Source organism: Gopherus evgoodei, chromosome 2 (assembly GCF_007399415.2).
Source record: "Gopherus evgoodei ecotype Sinaloan lineage chromosome 2, rGopEvg1_v1.p, whole genome shotgun sequence".
In the NCBI taxonomy this organism is placed as follows: domain Eukaryota; kingdom Metazoa; phylum Chordata; order Testudines; family Testudinidae; genus Gopherus; species Gopherus evgoodei.
This window is the reverse complement of record NC_044323.1, coordinates 118,768,243-118,785,065: the sequence shown is the minus strand read 5'-3', so window position 1 is coordinate 118,785,065 and position 16,823 is coordinate 118,768,243. Positions and strand designations below refer to the sequence as shown.

The following is a 16,823-nucleotide window of genomic DNA, read 5'->3' as shown; positions in this document are numbered from 1 at the left end:
CTGTGATCATGGAGACATACTTGGACACTTCCTGGGTGGAAGTGTGGCTTCCCAGGGCTGGGTGTGCACCCTTATGGGGATGAATGCTGTACTTATGTCCCAGAAAGCGCACAGGATATTAACAAGCACATCCTGTCAGCCAAACAGGCTTTTGAACAGTGGAAGGCCCAGGAAAGGAAACCCACTATTTCTAATTCCCTCTGGGGCTGGTTACTCAACCTGGGAGAAATAGGGGAAGGCATTGTTCACCTCCTGCTCACTGGTGTGGTGTTGTGTATTGTTACTCTTCTCTTGCTTGCTTGCTGTAAAGCACTCCAGCTCCCTAGAGCTTAATCACATGTTATCCTTTAAATGTGAGAACACTCAGCCAAAAGTTTGTTGAGTATTCTCAAAGGAGGGAGTTGTTGGTGTCACTAAGCATAACCCTACGTAACTCGGGAGGGTGGAAGGCCACAAGAGTATGGAGCCTTCCTGGTTTTAGGCCTCAGCAGACAAGAGTCCCTCCATGTTTGAACTTTAATCGACCTAAAAGGCCAGGTGTAACAGCCGTTATCAGTTGCAACAGTTCTAACTGGTCTAAAGCAGAAATAATGAGGCCTGTGTACCTTTAGCAGAAGGACAAGATAACTTGCAGAAGGAAAACTTACTAACGAGCTGCTGCGGCCAAGATTACTTAATGCACCTGCGCTTACGGAATTGCTACAGGGGGAGGAAGGAGGAGGAGGGAGGGGAAACGGGGGATTGCTAGTCAGTGAGAAAAGTTCTCATGGATATAAAGGAACAGGCTGCTTGTTTTAGGTGTGCTTGATTTGAGTCAATCTCCCTGCACCGCTTTGAGATCTCAAATAAACTTGGTTTGCTTCTCCACTCTGGTGTGTTTATTGGCGCGGCACACCAGGCGACGGACCCCCCCGCTGTTGCTTGGCCTCAGGCAGTTATCTGCCGGCAACACTCTGAAATCTCTCCCATCTTCTATGACTTTTCAAAGATAATTGCTAACGGCTCAGATGTCTCCTAATTCAGCTCCTTGAGTAGTCTACGATGTATTTCATCAGACCCTGGTGACTTGAAAACATCTAACTTGTCTAAGTAATTTCTAACTTGTTCTTTCCCTATTTTAGCCTCTGATCCTATCTATCTCATTTTCACTGGCATTCACTAAGTTAGATATCCAATTGTTATTAAATCTTTTTAGTGAAAAACAAAACAAAACAAAAATCATTTGGTGCTTCTGCCATTTCCACATTTTTTGTTATTCCCCTCCCCCCACTGAGTAACAGGCCTACCATGTCTGGTCTTCCTCTTGCTTCTAGTGTATTGGTAGAACAGTGTTTCTCAAACTGGGGTCGCTGCTTGTGTAGGGAAAGCCTCTGGTGGGCTGGGCCAGTTCATTTATCTGCCTCGTCCGCAGGTCCGGCCGATTGAGGCTCCCATTGGCTGCGATTTGCTGCTGAAGGCCAATGGGAGCTGCTGGAAGTGGCCGCCAGTATGTCCCTTGGCCTGCGCCGCTTTCAGCAGCTCCCATTGGCCCAGAGCAGTGAACCGCGGCCAGTGGGAGCCGCAATCAGCCAGACCTGTGGATGGGGCAAGTAAACAAACCGGCCTGGCCCACCAAGTACTTTCCCTACACAAGCGGCAACCCCAGTTTGAGAAACACTGTTGTAGAATGTTTTCTTGTTACCCTTTTTGTCTCTAGCTAGTTTAATCTCATTTTGTGCCTTTTCCTTTCTAATTTTGTCTCTACATATTTGCGTTATTGATTTCTTTTCATCCTTTGTAATTTGATCTAGTTTCTACTCTTTATAGGATTCTTATTTTTTTGAGTTTTAGATCATTGAAGATCTCCTGGTTAAGCCAGGGTGGTCTCTTGCTATGCTTCCTATCATTCCTAGGCAGTGGGATGGTTTGCTCTTATGCAGTGAAATCAGCTACATCTTTCTTCAGTCCCAGAATTCCCTTTAACAAAATCAGACTGTTCTTCAGGTGGACAGACAAGGGATGGTTGTGACATTGTCTTTACACATAGGTTGGTACAGACCACTCGTACTTATTTCATGTAGTGGCTGACCCATACCTAACTCCCCCCCTACCAAAAAAATAGTTTAGTAATACTCTAGAGCAGGGAGGCATACATCTTACCCTGTGCCCTTTAGTGGTTTCAGCAGATTTATTTCTGCTCACTGGACAATATGGCAGACCAACCCCTCACTGAAGAAACCCTCCCATCAAAGCCAGAAGATGACAGCTCTAGCACCGCCTGTTAAATCTCAGCTACTTTGGTACCACCTAATGAAATGGGCAGGTCCTCAGGTGGTCAGTACCAGAAACAGGAAGGATTTAACAGATTAAAACCCAAAACTCCTTGAACAGTACCAGACAAGAAATGGAAATCACAGAGCACTTCTAAAGCACAGCATTCTAGTCGCAGAGTAGCATGACTGGGCGGAGGTTTAAGTCCTCATATAGCATGTTCTGTTAATTCAAAACCACTTTATTAAGAATATTTTGAGAAAGACACCCTGCAAAGTACCTGAATTGCCTTTGTAATTTTCAAAAGACTTGTATGGTTTCTGGATATTTCTTCCTGCTGAAAGCTCATCTTGAGATATTGACATCAGTGGCCGCAGGCTGCTGGCATAATTGACCTGGGGAAATAAAGCACATCTCATTGTACTTGTTCTAAAAATTTACATTTCATTTTCAACATTTCAAAAATAGCAACTTTTCCTACAGAACGCCAATAATTTTCATTGATAATGCTATTTTTAAGCAATGAATCCTATGTTTTGCTGTGCTGCTCAAGTTTGCTCCCTATTTTCCTCACAACTATCAATGTGAGTAACAACTTCCTCCCATTTGACCTGAGTTTTGAATTAGCCATTAACCTGAGTAAAATCAACATGAAATATACAAGTTAGGCCTTTGAGCTCTCTCTCTCTCTCTCACACATACACACCTTATGATACCTGTTTATCAAAATGTATCTAGTGCTAGCAAAATGAAAGCAAACCAAACATACTAACCATTTGGCCAGTATTAATACATTCTAGTTTTGACAGTGCTAACGTTTTTTTCCTTGAAAGACTTCAGGGATTATTTTCCTTATTCCCCTCTTCCTTCTCCAGTTACTGTACAGGTTTTCAAAACTTTGTTGTATTTTAAAATAATATCCCTGGAAATGTCATGGGTGAACGTTTGAATTTCACAGAATATGCATGGCTGCTGAGTGTAAGCCAAGCCCTGATCTCTGCCCCTGGCTGGGCCAGACCATCTGGAGCCATATAATGAGACACATCCCCATCCCAGCCAATCCCCTTCCTTCCAGAATAGGACCAATCCACCACCTCCCTGCCCTACTCCAGAATGGGACCAGTCTGCTAACCCCCCCACAAGCAGCTGTGGCCTCAACAGGGAGAAAGCAGGGATGCCTGCTTCCGCCTCTCTGCTGTTCAAAGTCGCAATACTAGGCTAACTTATCATGGTTTCATGGAACCGTGATTTTCACTGGTCGCTATATATAAGCAGACAGAAACAGAAGAGCAACCAGTCTAGTTGTCTCTACTACAGTCTGCTGCTATATGAGAAGAAGAAACAGGAGCTGTTCTCATGGCTCAAAGCCTCAAGCAGGAACAGAGCTGCATGCCACCAGTGAAAACTGTCCACATGTCCAGGGGAGAAAAGAATGAAGCAGCCAACTAGTGTCATTTGGGGAAAAACACCAAATGGTTGAGTTAGTTCCCTTATATCTTGGATATATAAGTGGCAGGAAAGTAGTGTGGTGGGAGGACAACTAGACAACATGTAAGCATGTGCAGGAGGAGGTAAAGGAGGCCAACGTCAGAGAGACACATGCAGAGGGGAGAAAAACTGGACAAATGGGACATGGAAAAGAAATTAAAAAGAAAAAAAAACAGTGCAATTAACTTTTAAAAACCAAGCTACTTATACTTAAATTTATTTCCTAATTTCTGTGCCAAATGCCGTAGTTGTTGCAGACATGATTATGAATGGGAGGAACGGGTAAACCAATGGGAAAACCCTTGCAACAGAACACCACAATTTGGAAACTAGTCATTGAGATAGACCAATTACTTACAGCTGCTTTCTTTTTACAAAAGGTCTTCAAAGCTTCTGTCAGATCTTGTGTAATACTAACTACCAGAGTTGCTTCTGTGTCTGAGGTGACCTGAAAAGTTTCCTGTCAAATTAAAAATAATCACACATTCAAAAAGGTTAAGTTTCAAACAATAAGGACACTTCTCAAATACTCAACCAGACTTCCCAAAGGAGATCATGAGTTTTGGGAAATAGATGCAAAATAAATGGATTCAAATGAAGTCTAAGGACCAACTTAAGCAAAAAATTAAGGAAATGAGAAGTAAAAAGCAAAAAAAGGGCTGAGAATTTACAAACTGGATGCTAACAGACCTCAAATCCCAGTGATGACTGAATCAGATGATAATCTAAATAAAGAGGGCTTTTCATCCACACTGGTAGCTGTTTCCAATGTTTCACACTGCCTTAGACATTTTAGGATTCAGAATGACATTTCTGGAATTTTGTTATATAGATGGGGCAAAATGGCATAAAAGAGTGGGGAGAGCAGCCAGAAAGCACCACAGTAAAAACCAAAATGACAGGATGAAGCAGGTGTCTGAGTCTCTCTTCAAATTATTTTTAAAGAAAATAGTTAAGCAACCTTTTCTTCTCAGAGCTTCTAAATACAGACGAGACACTTCCCTGAACAAATTACAGGCCATAATCAATCATAAACATTCTCTTAGCAAAACATTTTAGACATTAAACATTATTAAAATTACTTTAGCAGCTAATGTTAAAATCTCTACTACAAAAAGCAGAGATATCAAGTTCTGTTTCTTTGAACTCTGAAGCAGTTCAAATTCAAGTTCTAAAGTATGATGTTACAGGCAACAGCAAGCAGCAAAGGATTTATTTATAATGTAGCTGCCCAATCTTTAAGATTTGGTGAAATATGACTTAAAAACTAGGAATTACTGATCAAGGTCATTCATAATCTTTCAAGTGATTCACGCAAGATTTGTTCTTTCTGCAGTGGTGCAAATCCAGTGTTAAAACATAGCAAATCCTGGAAAGAAGTACTTTTTGTACATACCAAGTATTCTAGAGCTTTCTGCTTTCGAACTGGATCATTCTGTAGGGGGGAAAACCACCGCAAGGACTGATTATGGTGCTTATATATATTCTTCTGCAAAATATCATAATATATAACAACCAAATGCTTGAGGGAAGAAACTATTTTACAGATGTCAATTATAATCTTAGACCCCTATTGCTGGTATATACAGTAACAACTGCAATATTTCCATTTTGGGCTACGTAAGTTTCAAAATTAAGACAGACTTTAGCTCCCAAGATATAGGGTTCCTGAAAAACCTCTTTACTTTCAGCAATTACCTTTCTGTTCTCATGTTGACCACAAGAGAACAGGTCTTTTACTGTTAAATATTTAACATTTTATTTCAAATGTTACAGCTTATTTCAATGATAAGTTGATATTCTTAAGGTGAAATGCTAATAGAATTTACTTTGCCCTTAACATATTTCATACGAGGATAATCAAAGCACCTTATTAAAAAAAACCAACACCCATGAGGGATAGAAGTAATTATGCCAATTTTACACGCAGAAAGTGAGGTTGAAAGGCTCGTGTAGGGTCAGTGAGTCAGTGGCTGAATTAGGACTTCTGGGCTCTACTCCAAATATCCAATTGCACAAGTTTAACTAAAAGTACATACATCAAAGCAAGATAAAGTTATATAAGACTGTTTTAAAACAATATAAATGTTTCCACATCAGAGTTTGCATTAGGGTTGCCAACTTTCAGATTGAAGGAAACAGAATACCCTTGCCCCATCCTCTTCTCTGAGGCCTTGCCCCTAACACACCCCTTCTCTAAGGCCCCTCACCCACTCATGCCATCCCCCCCTCCCTCCATCACTCGCTCTCATCCATCCTCACTCACTTGCTCATTTTCACCAGAATGGGGAGAGGGGTTGGGGTGTGGTTGCTGGGGGTGAGCCAGAGATGAAGGGTTTGGGGTGAGGACTCTGGCTGGGGGTATGGGCTCTGGGGTGGGGCCAAGGATGAGGGGTTCAGAGTGTAAAAGGGGGCTCTGGGTTGGGGCTTGCAGTGTGGGATGGCGTGCAGGCTTTGGGGTGGGGCCAGGAGGTTGGGGTGGGGGGGAAGATGAGGACTCCAGCTGAGGGTGCAGGCTCTGGGGTGGGACTGGGGATGAGGGGTTTGGAGCGCAGGAGAGGGCTCAGGGCTGGGGCAGGCAATTGGTGTGTGGGAGAGGGCTCAGGGCTAGTGGAGGAGGTTCGGGGTGCGGTGCAGGCTCTGGACATTGCTTATCTGAGGCAGTTCCCGGAAGCGGTGACGTGCTCTGGCTCCTAGGCGCAGGGGTGGCCATGGAGGCTCCATGCGCTGCCCTCACCCACAGGCACTGCCCCCGCAGCTCCCATTGGCCGTGGTCTAGGCCAATGGGAGCTGCGGAGCCGGTACTCGGGGCGGGGACAATGTGCAGAGCCTCCTTGGCTGCTCCTGTGCATAAGGGCCACAGGGACATGCCAGCCGCTTCCAGGAGCCTTAGCCCCGCTGCACCACCGACTAGATTTTTCATGGCTCGGTCAGTGGTCCTGACTGGAGCCACCAGGGTCCCTTTTTGACCAGGCGCCTAGCAACTCTAGTTTGCATGGGTTTAACTAGATCAGTTTTTCAAATGTACAAGAAAGCTGCAACTGAAGAGAAGTCTAGTGGTGAATCCAAAGCGTAACAACTGATGACAAGCCATGATGAAGAGGTAAGATGTCATATTCAAGTGTGGAATTTCTTATAGAATGAAAAACCTTCCCTGGGGACCCCAAGACCCAAATCCCTTGAGTCTCACAACAAAGGGAAATAATCCTTTTTCCCTTCCCCCCCTCCAGGTGCTCCTGGAGAGATACACAGACACAAGCTCTGTGAATCCAAACAGAGTGACTCCCCCTCTCCATTCCCAGTCCTGGAAACCAAAAGCACTTTCCTATTCCCCCAGAGGGAATGCAAAATCGGGCTAGCAAATTCAACACACACACAGATCTCCCCCTCATTTCTTCCTCCCACCAATTCCCTGGTGAGTACAGACTCAATTTCCCTGAAGTAAAGAAAAACTCCAACAGGTCTTAAAAGAAAGCTTTATATAAAAAAGAAAGAAAAAATACATACAAATGGTCTCTCTGTATTAAGGTGACGAATACAGGGTCAATCGCTTAAAAGAATATTGAATAAACAGCCTTATTCAAAAAGAATACAAATCAAAGCACTCCAGCACTTATATTCATGCAAATACCAAAGAAAAGAAACCATATAACTTACTATCTGATCTCTTTGTCCTTACACTTAGAAACAGAAGATTAGAAAACAGAACTACTTCTCCAAAGCTCAGAGAAAGCAGGCAGACAGAAAACAAAGACTCAGACACAAACTTCCCTCCACCCAGAGTTGAAAAAATCTGATTTCCTGATTGGTCCTCTGGTCAGGTGCTTCAGGTGAAAGAGACATTAACCCTTAGCTATCTGTTTATGACAATGATGAAGAGGTAAGATGTCATATTCAAGTGTGGAATTTCTTATAGAATGTGAATATCTTCCTCCGAGAGCCAATTTCTTCCTGATTAGACACTGTGCTTTGATAGCTCTCATGGTACCAGCAGATATCAATGCCAATGAAATAGGCCACAACTAAGAGAACCGAAAGTATCAAGAAACTAGTTGGCCTGACACCACGCACAGTGCCAAATTCCAGAAGAATCATAGTTCTTACAGCAATGGTTCTCAAATAGACGCACGCATACCCGTGGGTGTAGGCAGAGGTCTTCCAGGGGATACATCAACTCATCTAGATATTTGCCTAGTTTTACAACAGGCTACATAAAAAGCCTAGCAAAGTCAGTACAAACTAAAATTTCATACACACAAAATAAGAAAGTAAGCCATTTCTCAGTGTGTTGTGACACTTTTGTATTTTTAGATCTGATTTTGTAAGCAAGTAGTTTTTAAGTGAGATAAAACTTGGGGTACTCAAGACAACTTAGACTCCTGAAAGGGGAACAGTAGTCTGGAAAGGTTGAGAACCGCTGATTTACAGCATATGGTGTGTCAAAGTTTTGATATTAAGATCAAGATAAGGCTGACAAAGCTGTTGGTGCCTAGTGCTTTTCAGGGCAGCTACTAAGGGCATCATCAATATATACTGAATATCTGTATTATTGTAGCAACTAGGAGCCACGGTCATGAACCAAGACCACACTGTGCTAGGGTACATCTTTGAGAAAAATCTGTGGATTTTTTTATTGTCCTTTTGCTAACCCAACATTTAACAAGTTATTGAGTATAGAAGGTCTTTGATTTAAAGGAAGGAATAGTGAGGAAACAGACTGACTGACTTTTGGGGTACAGAGACAAAGCTTCCTCCACAAAATTGATTAACCAAAGAGTGGTAAGCATCTCTTACCAACATGAAGATTTGTTACGGTCAGTTATTTCACTTTATTGTATAAAGTAGAATACAATATCAATAAAACAGGAAACTGAGTCAAAACACAGGTAAACATTCAGAAAACAAGAACAATGAAACATATCTATCATACAACACATTTCAAAATTACTAACACTTACCTCAGGCTTGTAATCATCTTCCCACCTAGAATAAAAAGAAGAAAGTTCAGTTGTTAAAGCAACAACATAAAGGCTATTTTAAAAAAGATTTAGAATTTTATCTAAGCCATCCTACATACAGATTTCAACTTTCCAAGTGACCTCAATTATTAATCAAGACCTCCTACCATATGGCACATCATACAATCACATTCAACACTGGGCTACAGGACCACAATAAGGCCACCAGAAGAGTCCCAGAACACTTTCTACTAGAGCTGTCAAGAAATTAAAAAAAATTAATTGTGATTAATCGCGCTGTTAAACAGAATACTATTTATATAACTATTGTTGGATGTTCTCCACATTTCCAAACGTATTGATTTCAGTTACAAAACAGAATACAAAGTGTACAGTGCTCACTTTATATTCATTTTTTATTATAAATATTTGCACTGTAAAAATAAAAATTGGCATTTTTCAATTCACTTAGTACAAGTACTGTAGTGCAATCTCTTTATCATGAAAGTTGAACTTACAAATGTAGAATTATGTACAAAAAACTAACTGCATTCAAAAATAAAACAATATAAAACTTTGGGGTCTGCACATCCACTCAGTCCTACTTCTTGTTCAGTCCAACTGGTCAGACAAACAAGCTTGTTTACATTTGTAGGAGATAATACTGCACCTTCTTGTTTACAAAATGTCACCTGAAAGTGAGAACAGGTAAGATATTTACGTGCCAGATGCGCTAAAGAGTCGTATGTTCAGACTTGTAGGCCCTAAAGTTTCACATCGTTTTGTGTTTGAGTGGAGTTATATAACCAAAAAAAAAAATAAATCTATATTTGTAAACTGCACTTTCACGATAAAGAGATTGCACTATGGTACTTGTATGAGGTGAACTGAAAAATACTATCTTATTTTTACAGTGCAAATATTTGTAATAAAATGTAAAGTGAGTACTGTACACTTTACATTGTGTTGTAATTTAAATATATTTGAAAATGTAGAAAAACATGCAAAATATTAAACAATAGAATACTAACTGAAATGTATTTAACAGTGTGATTATTCATCATTATTTTTCTACTATACAGACATAAATAGTAACAAAGCTCCTTCACAGAACATCAGCTCCTTGATAAGAAAAATGCCTTAATTATCTTCATCATCTCCTCTGACTGTGTGCCACCTCTGCAACATTCTCAACCAATGCCAGCCCTGGGTAAGATGGATCATTTTGGGATACAATCTGAAGTTTCTCTCTATAGAAATATATCATGCTGCCATTAAATGACTCAGCAAGTGCAATACATCAGAAAGTCACAGCTATACATATAAGATTAAAATAGCAATCCATAACTCACTGATAATCAACAAAGTTTTGTACGAGAGGAAAAACTGAACAAAGAACAAATAAAAAATATATAGGATTTTTTTCTGAAGACAAGTTGCAATGGTCTGAGAAACAAAATCAGTGGCCCTTAATCATTTCAAATGTATGGTGATATAATGGTAATAAATCTATTAATATGGGAGTTTACTGGAGGTTTCCTCACCTTGATTTTTTCTTTGATGATGAGGCTAGAAAAAAAATTGGATGCAGTAAGCAAGAGCACTTGTGCATTATAGTATCATTGCAAATAGATAATATAAATTAAATATTTATTTACACTCCCAGCTTAGTCACGTACAGAACTCTTCAGCACTGGCTCTGTTCATTATGCCAATGGATCTGATTAAATTTTGTCACCATCAGCCAAATTCACCTTCCCTCTCGTCTTACAATTAGACCAGGGGTGGGCAAACTTTTTGGGCCGAGGGCCATATCTGGGTGGGGAAAATTGTATGCAGGGCTGAGGCAAAGGGTTTGGGTGCAGGGTGTGGGAGGGGGGGCTGTGTGCAGGAAGGGGCTCAGGGCAAGGGATTGGGGCAGAGGAGGGGTACAGGGTGCAAGCAGGAGGCTTAGGGCAGGGGGTTGGGGTGCAGCAGGGGGCTCAGGGCAGGGAGTTGGGGTGCAGGAGGAATGCGAGGTGCAAGCAGGGGGGCTTAGGGCAGTGAGTTGAGTGGTAGGATGCAGGCAGGGTTCGGGCTCCGGCCCGGTGCCGCTTACCTAAAGCGGCTCCGGAGTGGCAGCGGCACACACTGGGGGGAAGGGCCCGTTCCCGGCCAATAGGAGCTGCAGGGAGCAGTGCCTGGAGTCAAGGGCAACGCCCAGGGCCGCAGGGAAGTGGTGCCGGCCACTTCTGAGAGTGGTGTGGGGCCCACGGTGCCACAGAGGGCAATCCTGTGGGCTAGATCCAAAGCCCTGAGGGGCCAGATCTGGCCCGTGGGCTGTAGTTTGCCCACCGCTGTATTAGACTATTAAAATGTACCAGGTACTGTCTGCCCCCAATTGGCATCATTCAGATTGCGTCACATCAAGATGTTCCAGATTTATACAAATGTATTTGGATCAAATATTTATATCTGACCTTTTTCATTACTAAGCTAATTTTAAAGATATAGTATTTGCATTACTCAGCTACACTGACATTTTAATGGGTCAGAGAACTGTTAGCATACTACAGCCAGTTCAGAGGTTCTCTAAAGAACCCATAGTTTTTTCTAGTGGAGGGCACTCAGCTTCTTTCAGCAGACTGTAGAGTACATAACCAGGTAGGCCCCCTTGCCCTGGTATAAATAGCAGTGTAAATAGTGAGGAGTGGCTTAGGCAAGTAAAGACACGCCTGAAGGACAGGGGTATGAATCCAAGTACATGCCCTACACAGCAGTCTACTTGCCCAAGCTGCGCATCCCTGTCTATACTGCTGTTTTTAACAGCGTAGAATCACATTGCCTCCCCATTGCTAGAGCCTTCCCCCACTGCAGGGAAAGACTCCAGCAGCAATGAAGAGCTCCAGCAGTGCGAAAAGGCTCAGTCTTTTCCCACTGCCTCCACCCTGCCAGGGCCTCTCACTTATAGGTATAGCTATACACTGCACAGCTGGCTTTTCACTGCAACATATAGCTACACATCCTACACACCACTGCCAGCAGTGTGTGGTGTAGACATAGCCATAGTTCAGTCAGGAAGGAGAAATGTTTATCAACTTATTCCAAAACAATGACATAATACTGCATTTTTCATTGAAATATATTTTTCAGTTGAGTTAATAAGTACAATAACCATTCAATATGATCTTAAAAGTAGAGACAAAATGGGTGAGGTAATATTTTTTATTGAACCAAGTTCTGTTGATAAAAGAGATAAGCTTTCAACTTTACATAGAGCTCTTCAGGTCTGGGAAACGTACTTAGTGTCACAGCTAAACACAAGATGAAAGATTGTTTAGCATAAGTAGCTAACACATAGTTCACATTATATCTTAGATATGTGTTAGTTACTTATGCTAAACCAGGGGTCGGCAACTTTTCAGAAGTGATGTGCCAAGTCTTCATTTATTCACTCTGATTTAAGGTTTCGCGTGCCAGTAATACATTTTAAAGTTTTTAGAAGGTCTCCTTCTATAAGTCTATAATATATAACTAAATTATTGTTGTATGTAAAGTAAATAAGGTTTTAAAAATGTTTAAGAAGCTTCATTTAAAATTAAATTAAAATGCAGAGCCCCCTGGACCGGTGGCCAGGACCTGGGCAGTGTGAGTGCTAGTGAAAATCAACTTGTGTGCCGCCTTCAGCACACTTGCCATAGGTTGCCTACCCCTGTGCTAAACAATCTGTTCCACCTTTTATTTAGCTGTGACACACTACCTACATTTCCCAGACCTGAAGAAGAGCTGTGTAACTAAAAAGCTTGTCTCTTTCACCAACAGAAGTTGATTCAATAAAAAAAAATTACCTCACGCACCTTGTCTAATATCCTGGGACCAACACACATACAGCAACACTGCATATCTTCAATACTGCCAGATGCATTTTCACTATTTTCGAAATGTTTCAGAAATGTGAAAAATATAATAAGATCATTTTTTGCACATCTAATTAAAAACACTAGAGGATTTAAAAACAGAAAATTATATGCATACCAAAGCTATTGCTCTAAAATTGTACACATTTTAGGTAATCACTAACTTTTGTGGCTCTCTCTAATCTCAAGTTAGGTTCAAATATTCATTTACTGAAGTTTTATTTTAAATATATTAAAATTATATTCACGCAATTTGACAAACTTACAAGATATACTGGGTCTTGTATAACCTTCAGTCTAGGAAACAAAAACAGGCTTGTTTAGATAAGACTTTCTCGCTTACATATTAATATTGGTTGTTACCCCACAGTCCAACTCCTCTGCTGTGCCCAGCAGAAACTGGAGCCCCTAGAGAACGCATCCCACTATACCTTTATTTACCGCTACCTATTGCACCACAATTTTAAATTTAACAAATGCTAAACATTACCAGGCAATCTTACAAATTAGCACTTGTTTTCTGAAAGAATCAAGTTTGAGATGCAAGAATTTCCTAAGATCCTACGATTCTAATTACAACCCTTTGCCACTATGAATCTTAATGTAATATACCTAACATTTATCACTGAAAACAGGACTGGCTGGATAATTTCTGATTCTAAAAGTTCTAAATTTCTGTGAAAACAGCAAAAAGGTTTTGGTGAAATTTTAAGGAATCCTCCTGATTTTTTGATCAGCATTAAGTGAAATATTGACTCAGGACGATGTATGCTTTCTGAAAGCACTCTGTAAAATTAAATAGAGTTTATTACCTTTAAAAATTAAAAATTTAATAGGGCCTAGTATCTAGTTTGCCTGAACCTGGATACAGAACCAAAGAAGAAATTTAGTTTCTAGTTTAAACTTATCCAATTTACCTTATACATTTTTAAACCTTCAGCCTTTTCTATCTCTCTTGCTATCCGTCTGAGAAATGAGACTTTGTCCTCTTTCACGCCTGGTGTGTTTTTCTTCATTTTATCTGGAAATTCTTTAGACTGTCAGTGAAAAAAGGTTTGAGACCATTTCAATACTAAATCTGACAAGTTATGCTTTTTGGAAAATTTTACAATATCTGTGGAGAAAACTAAACAGCAAGATTTTAGACATTATGGTCCTACATTTACTCTAGCAGAATATAACTAATTGTGATTTAATATGATCATTTTTTATTCGTTTTCATCACTACAGAATTGTAACACTATACCGCACTCAGGTAAGACACTTGACAAAAGAAACAATGTACAATGTACTAAAGGCCACCAGACTTGGGCTCTGATGGACTAAGAGAAGGGAGTTGTTGTGACATGCTCCAAGAGTTTTAGTAGAGAGATCTCAGACTGCTTAGTCCCATGACAAACACTGCTAAAAATTCTTGAACCTTTATTGACGACATGGAAAAGAAAAGTTTGCAATGTAACGTATTAAGGCTTTCATTTTAACAGTATCCCTTATTCCTCTTCACTATAACCATAGAAAGTTTTTCTATAAACCACCCTGAGTATTAAAGATGGAGGAAGAGATACAGGGAGAAGAAAAAGCAGCTGAGATGGGTTGGAGCTGCTGTTGTTCTTAAAGTCTGATCCCATTTCCTTGACGACAAAATAAGACAAGCGCACACATAAAAAAAGAGGAAAGAAAATAATAAAAGGTAGAAAATGCAGCTTCTGTCTTTGGTGTTGATTCTTACTTGCAAATCTCACTACTAGAGAAACACAGGGCCATCCTGAAACTTGTACCAGCATCGGGTTGTTTAGGGTTTTGCTTATAGCTGTCTCTCCTGGACCCGAGCTCATAATAGTACTGCAAAAGGTGGAATTTTCTTAGCCAGCTAAGCCAGATTCTTTTTTAGACAAAACGTAAAAAGTAACAGATGGGGGGGGGGGGAAAGATAGGGTGAAAAAGGAAAACACCACACATGGGAATGGGTGACAGCAGGAACCCAAGTCTCTCACACCAGGAGGTGGTGTTGGGGATTTAGCTGTTGGAGGTGACAATGTCATCTAGATCCTTCTTTCTGGTCCAGTCTGGTCAGGACGTTGATCAGAATCAGGACTGTGACGGTCCAATGGTATCACAGTGGACCTGGGCAACCAAGGAGATGTCGGAGGTAACCATCACAATGGCATAGATTGATCCATTCAGGCCATGGGTTCTCCAAATGTTAATTTGAGCCTCCCCTAAGAGTCTTAATTAAAAAAAAAAAGGGGACCTCAAAAAGACCTGATGGACAGAACAACCCATGCCTTCATTAGACTATTAAACCTAATTCTGGTCCATTAATTTCCAGTCCCACATTCCTCTTGTTTACCAGACATGATCTTACAGTCTTTGTGTTATATCAGCAGACTTTTTAAGACTAATCCAGTCTTTGGTCTCCTTTACCCACTAAAATTTGTTATAAGTTATTGGACTATTTTATGAATGTTTATCCACTTTCCTCACAGCTGAGCTCACAAATTGGGTAGTCCTGTCAACCTCAAATCACTACAATAGAGTCATTGGTGTATAAGACTTACACTAGGGACTAAAAGCAAGTCCATATTCAAGCAATAGAGAAGAGGTGTGCTTGACAACAGAGTGCTATATCACTTAAGGCTTTAAAAATCATAAATTAAACACATTTACACCCAGAAGCCAGTTCAGTACACAGATTTACTGATCACTCCTGGCAATCTGACCTGCTAGAATGACAAGTCTATTGGATTAAGAGAAGAAGTCAAGAGATCTAACTGAATCAGGAACAACAAATGGGCTTCATCACCATTCGCCAATCCTCTGAATACAACCTGTGCCATAACATATTCTTTCACAACTGATGGGGTCCAGAAAACCACAAGTCTGGATATACGAGGAGTTGCCCAAGGTTCTCAGTGACCATACCTTAACTAGTTACTGAGCAGATGACTGGCTGTTCACTTCAGCCACCTTTTAGATAGCAATGACTTTTGGTCACTAGTGCAGCTGGACATGCTCCCTATCTCATTAGCAACCTCCTGAGCAAACCCTAACCACCACCTGTCTAAATAACAAAAAGTAAAAATGTTGCCATGTCTTCCCAATTCATCTATGCTTTGGATTCCTTAGTATTCGTTATATATTATTATTAATTCATAATGAGGCCCCTACGAGCTATCGCAATATAAACAACTATACAAAAGAAAAATAACAAATAGGTAATAGAGTATTTAAGCACTGACTCAAATGCATAAAATTTTACTTACAATATATGCTCTTCTGTGTTTATAGCCACTGAGATGTTCTATCATAGGTGCCATCTCCGTGTTAAATTCACACAGTTTGCATTCATAATGCGGTTCTCTCCTCCCTTCAAATCTGATTTCAACCACATGTTCTAAACCTATAAAATCAAAAATGTTACAAGTACTTACATTTCTTTACACAGGCAATTATGAATAAATTTATTCATATTTCAGTTGTGTAGGGACAACCAATGATGAATCAATGATAAAAGATACTGATCCATTTTAGGTATTTCCTACATTTCCTCACAATTGTCCACTAAGGATCAGATGTCTTACTGGTAATATTTGTTAGCACAAGTTTCTCTCTTCACCGGTACAGACTTTTCTCTGAGTAAAAGTTCTGTTTTTGGTAGACTGCCTGTCACAGCAGGATCACAGTATTTCATATACCTAGAATCTTAAGAATGTCCAACCAGAATTAAAAAAACAGAGGGTGCAAACAAGCACATACCATAAAAGAATGTTAAGATCAAGCACTGAAAAGTTACGAAATGCAAGAATTAAGGTTGCACAGGAAACCTTAATTCAGCCCCTTTATGCATGCCTATGTAGTCTTTAATTACATGACCTCCCATACTATTTTTCCCACAGGATCCATGCCTCATTCAATATACAGGATGATCACAGTTCTAGGGATGTATCAGCATTGGGTAGACCTGAAGACTCTTGTTTGTAGGATCCTGGGAGGTGTGTACTAAATGAGGAAAGAGTTCACAGGAAGGGAAAGATCTCATGGCGAAGGAATTGGAACACCATCCTGGAGAATTGGATTCTATCCCTGCCTCTGCCACAAATTACTATGTGATGCTCAGCAGGTCACTTAAACCAAACTTCCCTCACGTGTTGCAGTCTTGCAACTGCAGACAATGGGAACTGTGCTTAGAACCTGTACAGTGATATATAAGGCTAAGTACTCAGAAAAAAAA

General features: G+C 40.6%; 1 protein-coding gene across 3 annotated transcripts in view; it reads right to left on the bottom strand.

The window, feature by feature from the left end:
* The window catches only part of LOC115646106, a 65,556-nt gene that overhangs the window by 12,197 nt on the left and 36,536 nt on the right, over positions 1-16,823 (bottom strand). For all 3 annotated transcript variants that reach the window (XM_030551600.1, XM_030551601.1, XM_030551602.1), the window contains 8 exons: positions 15,856-15,992; positions 13,510-13,629; positions 12,859-12,889; positions 10,241-10,265; positions 8,697-8,721; positions 5,135-5,173; positions 4,097-4,198; positions 2,531-2,645 (listed from right to left, as the gene is read on the bottom strand). In XM_030551600.1, coding sequence (XP_030407460.1) covers positions 2,531-2,645; positions 4,097-4,198; positions 5,135-5,173; positions 8,697-8,721; positions 10,241-10,265; positions 12,859-12,889; positions 13,510-13,629; positions 15,856-15,992 — 594 coding nt within the window. The remainder of the gene's footprint in view (positions 1-2,530; positions 2,646-4,096; positions 4,199-5,134; positions 5,174-8,696; positions 8,722-10,240; positions 10,266-12,858; positions 12,890-13,509; positions 13,630-15,855; positions 15,993-16,823) is intronic.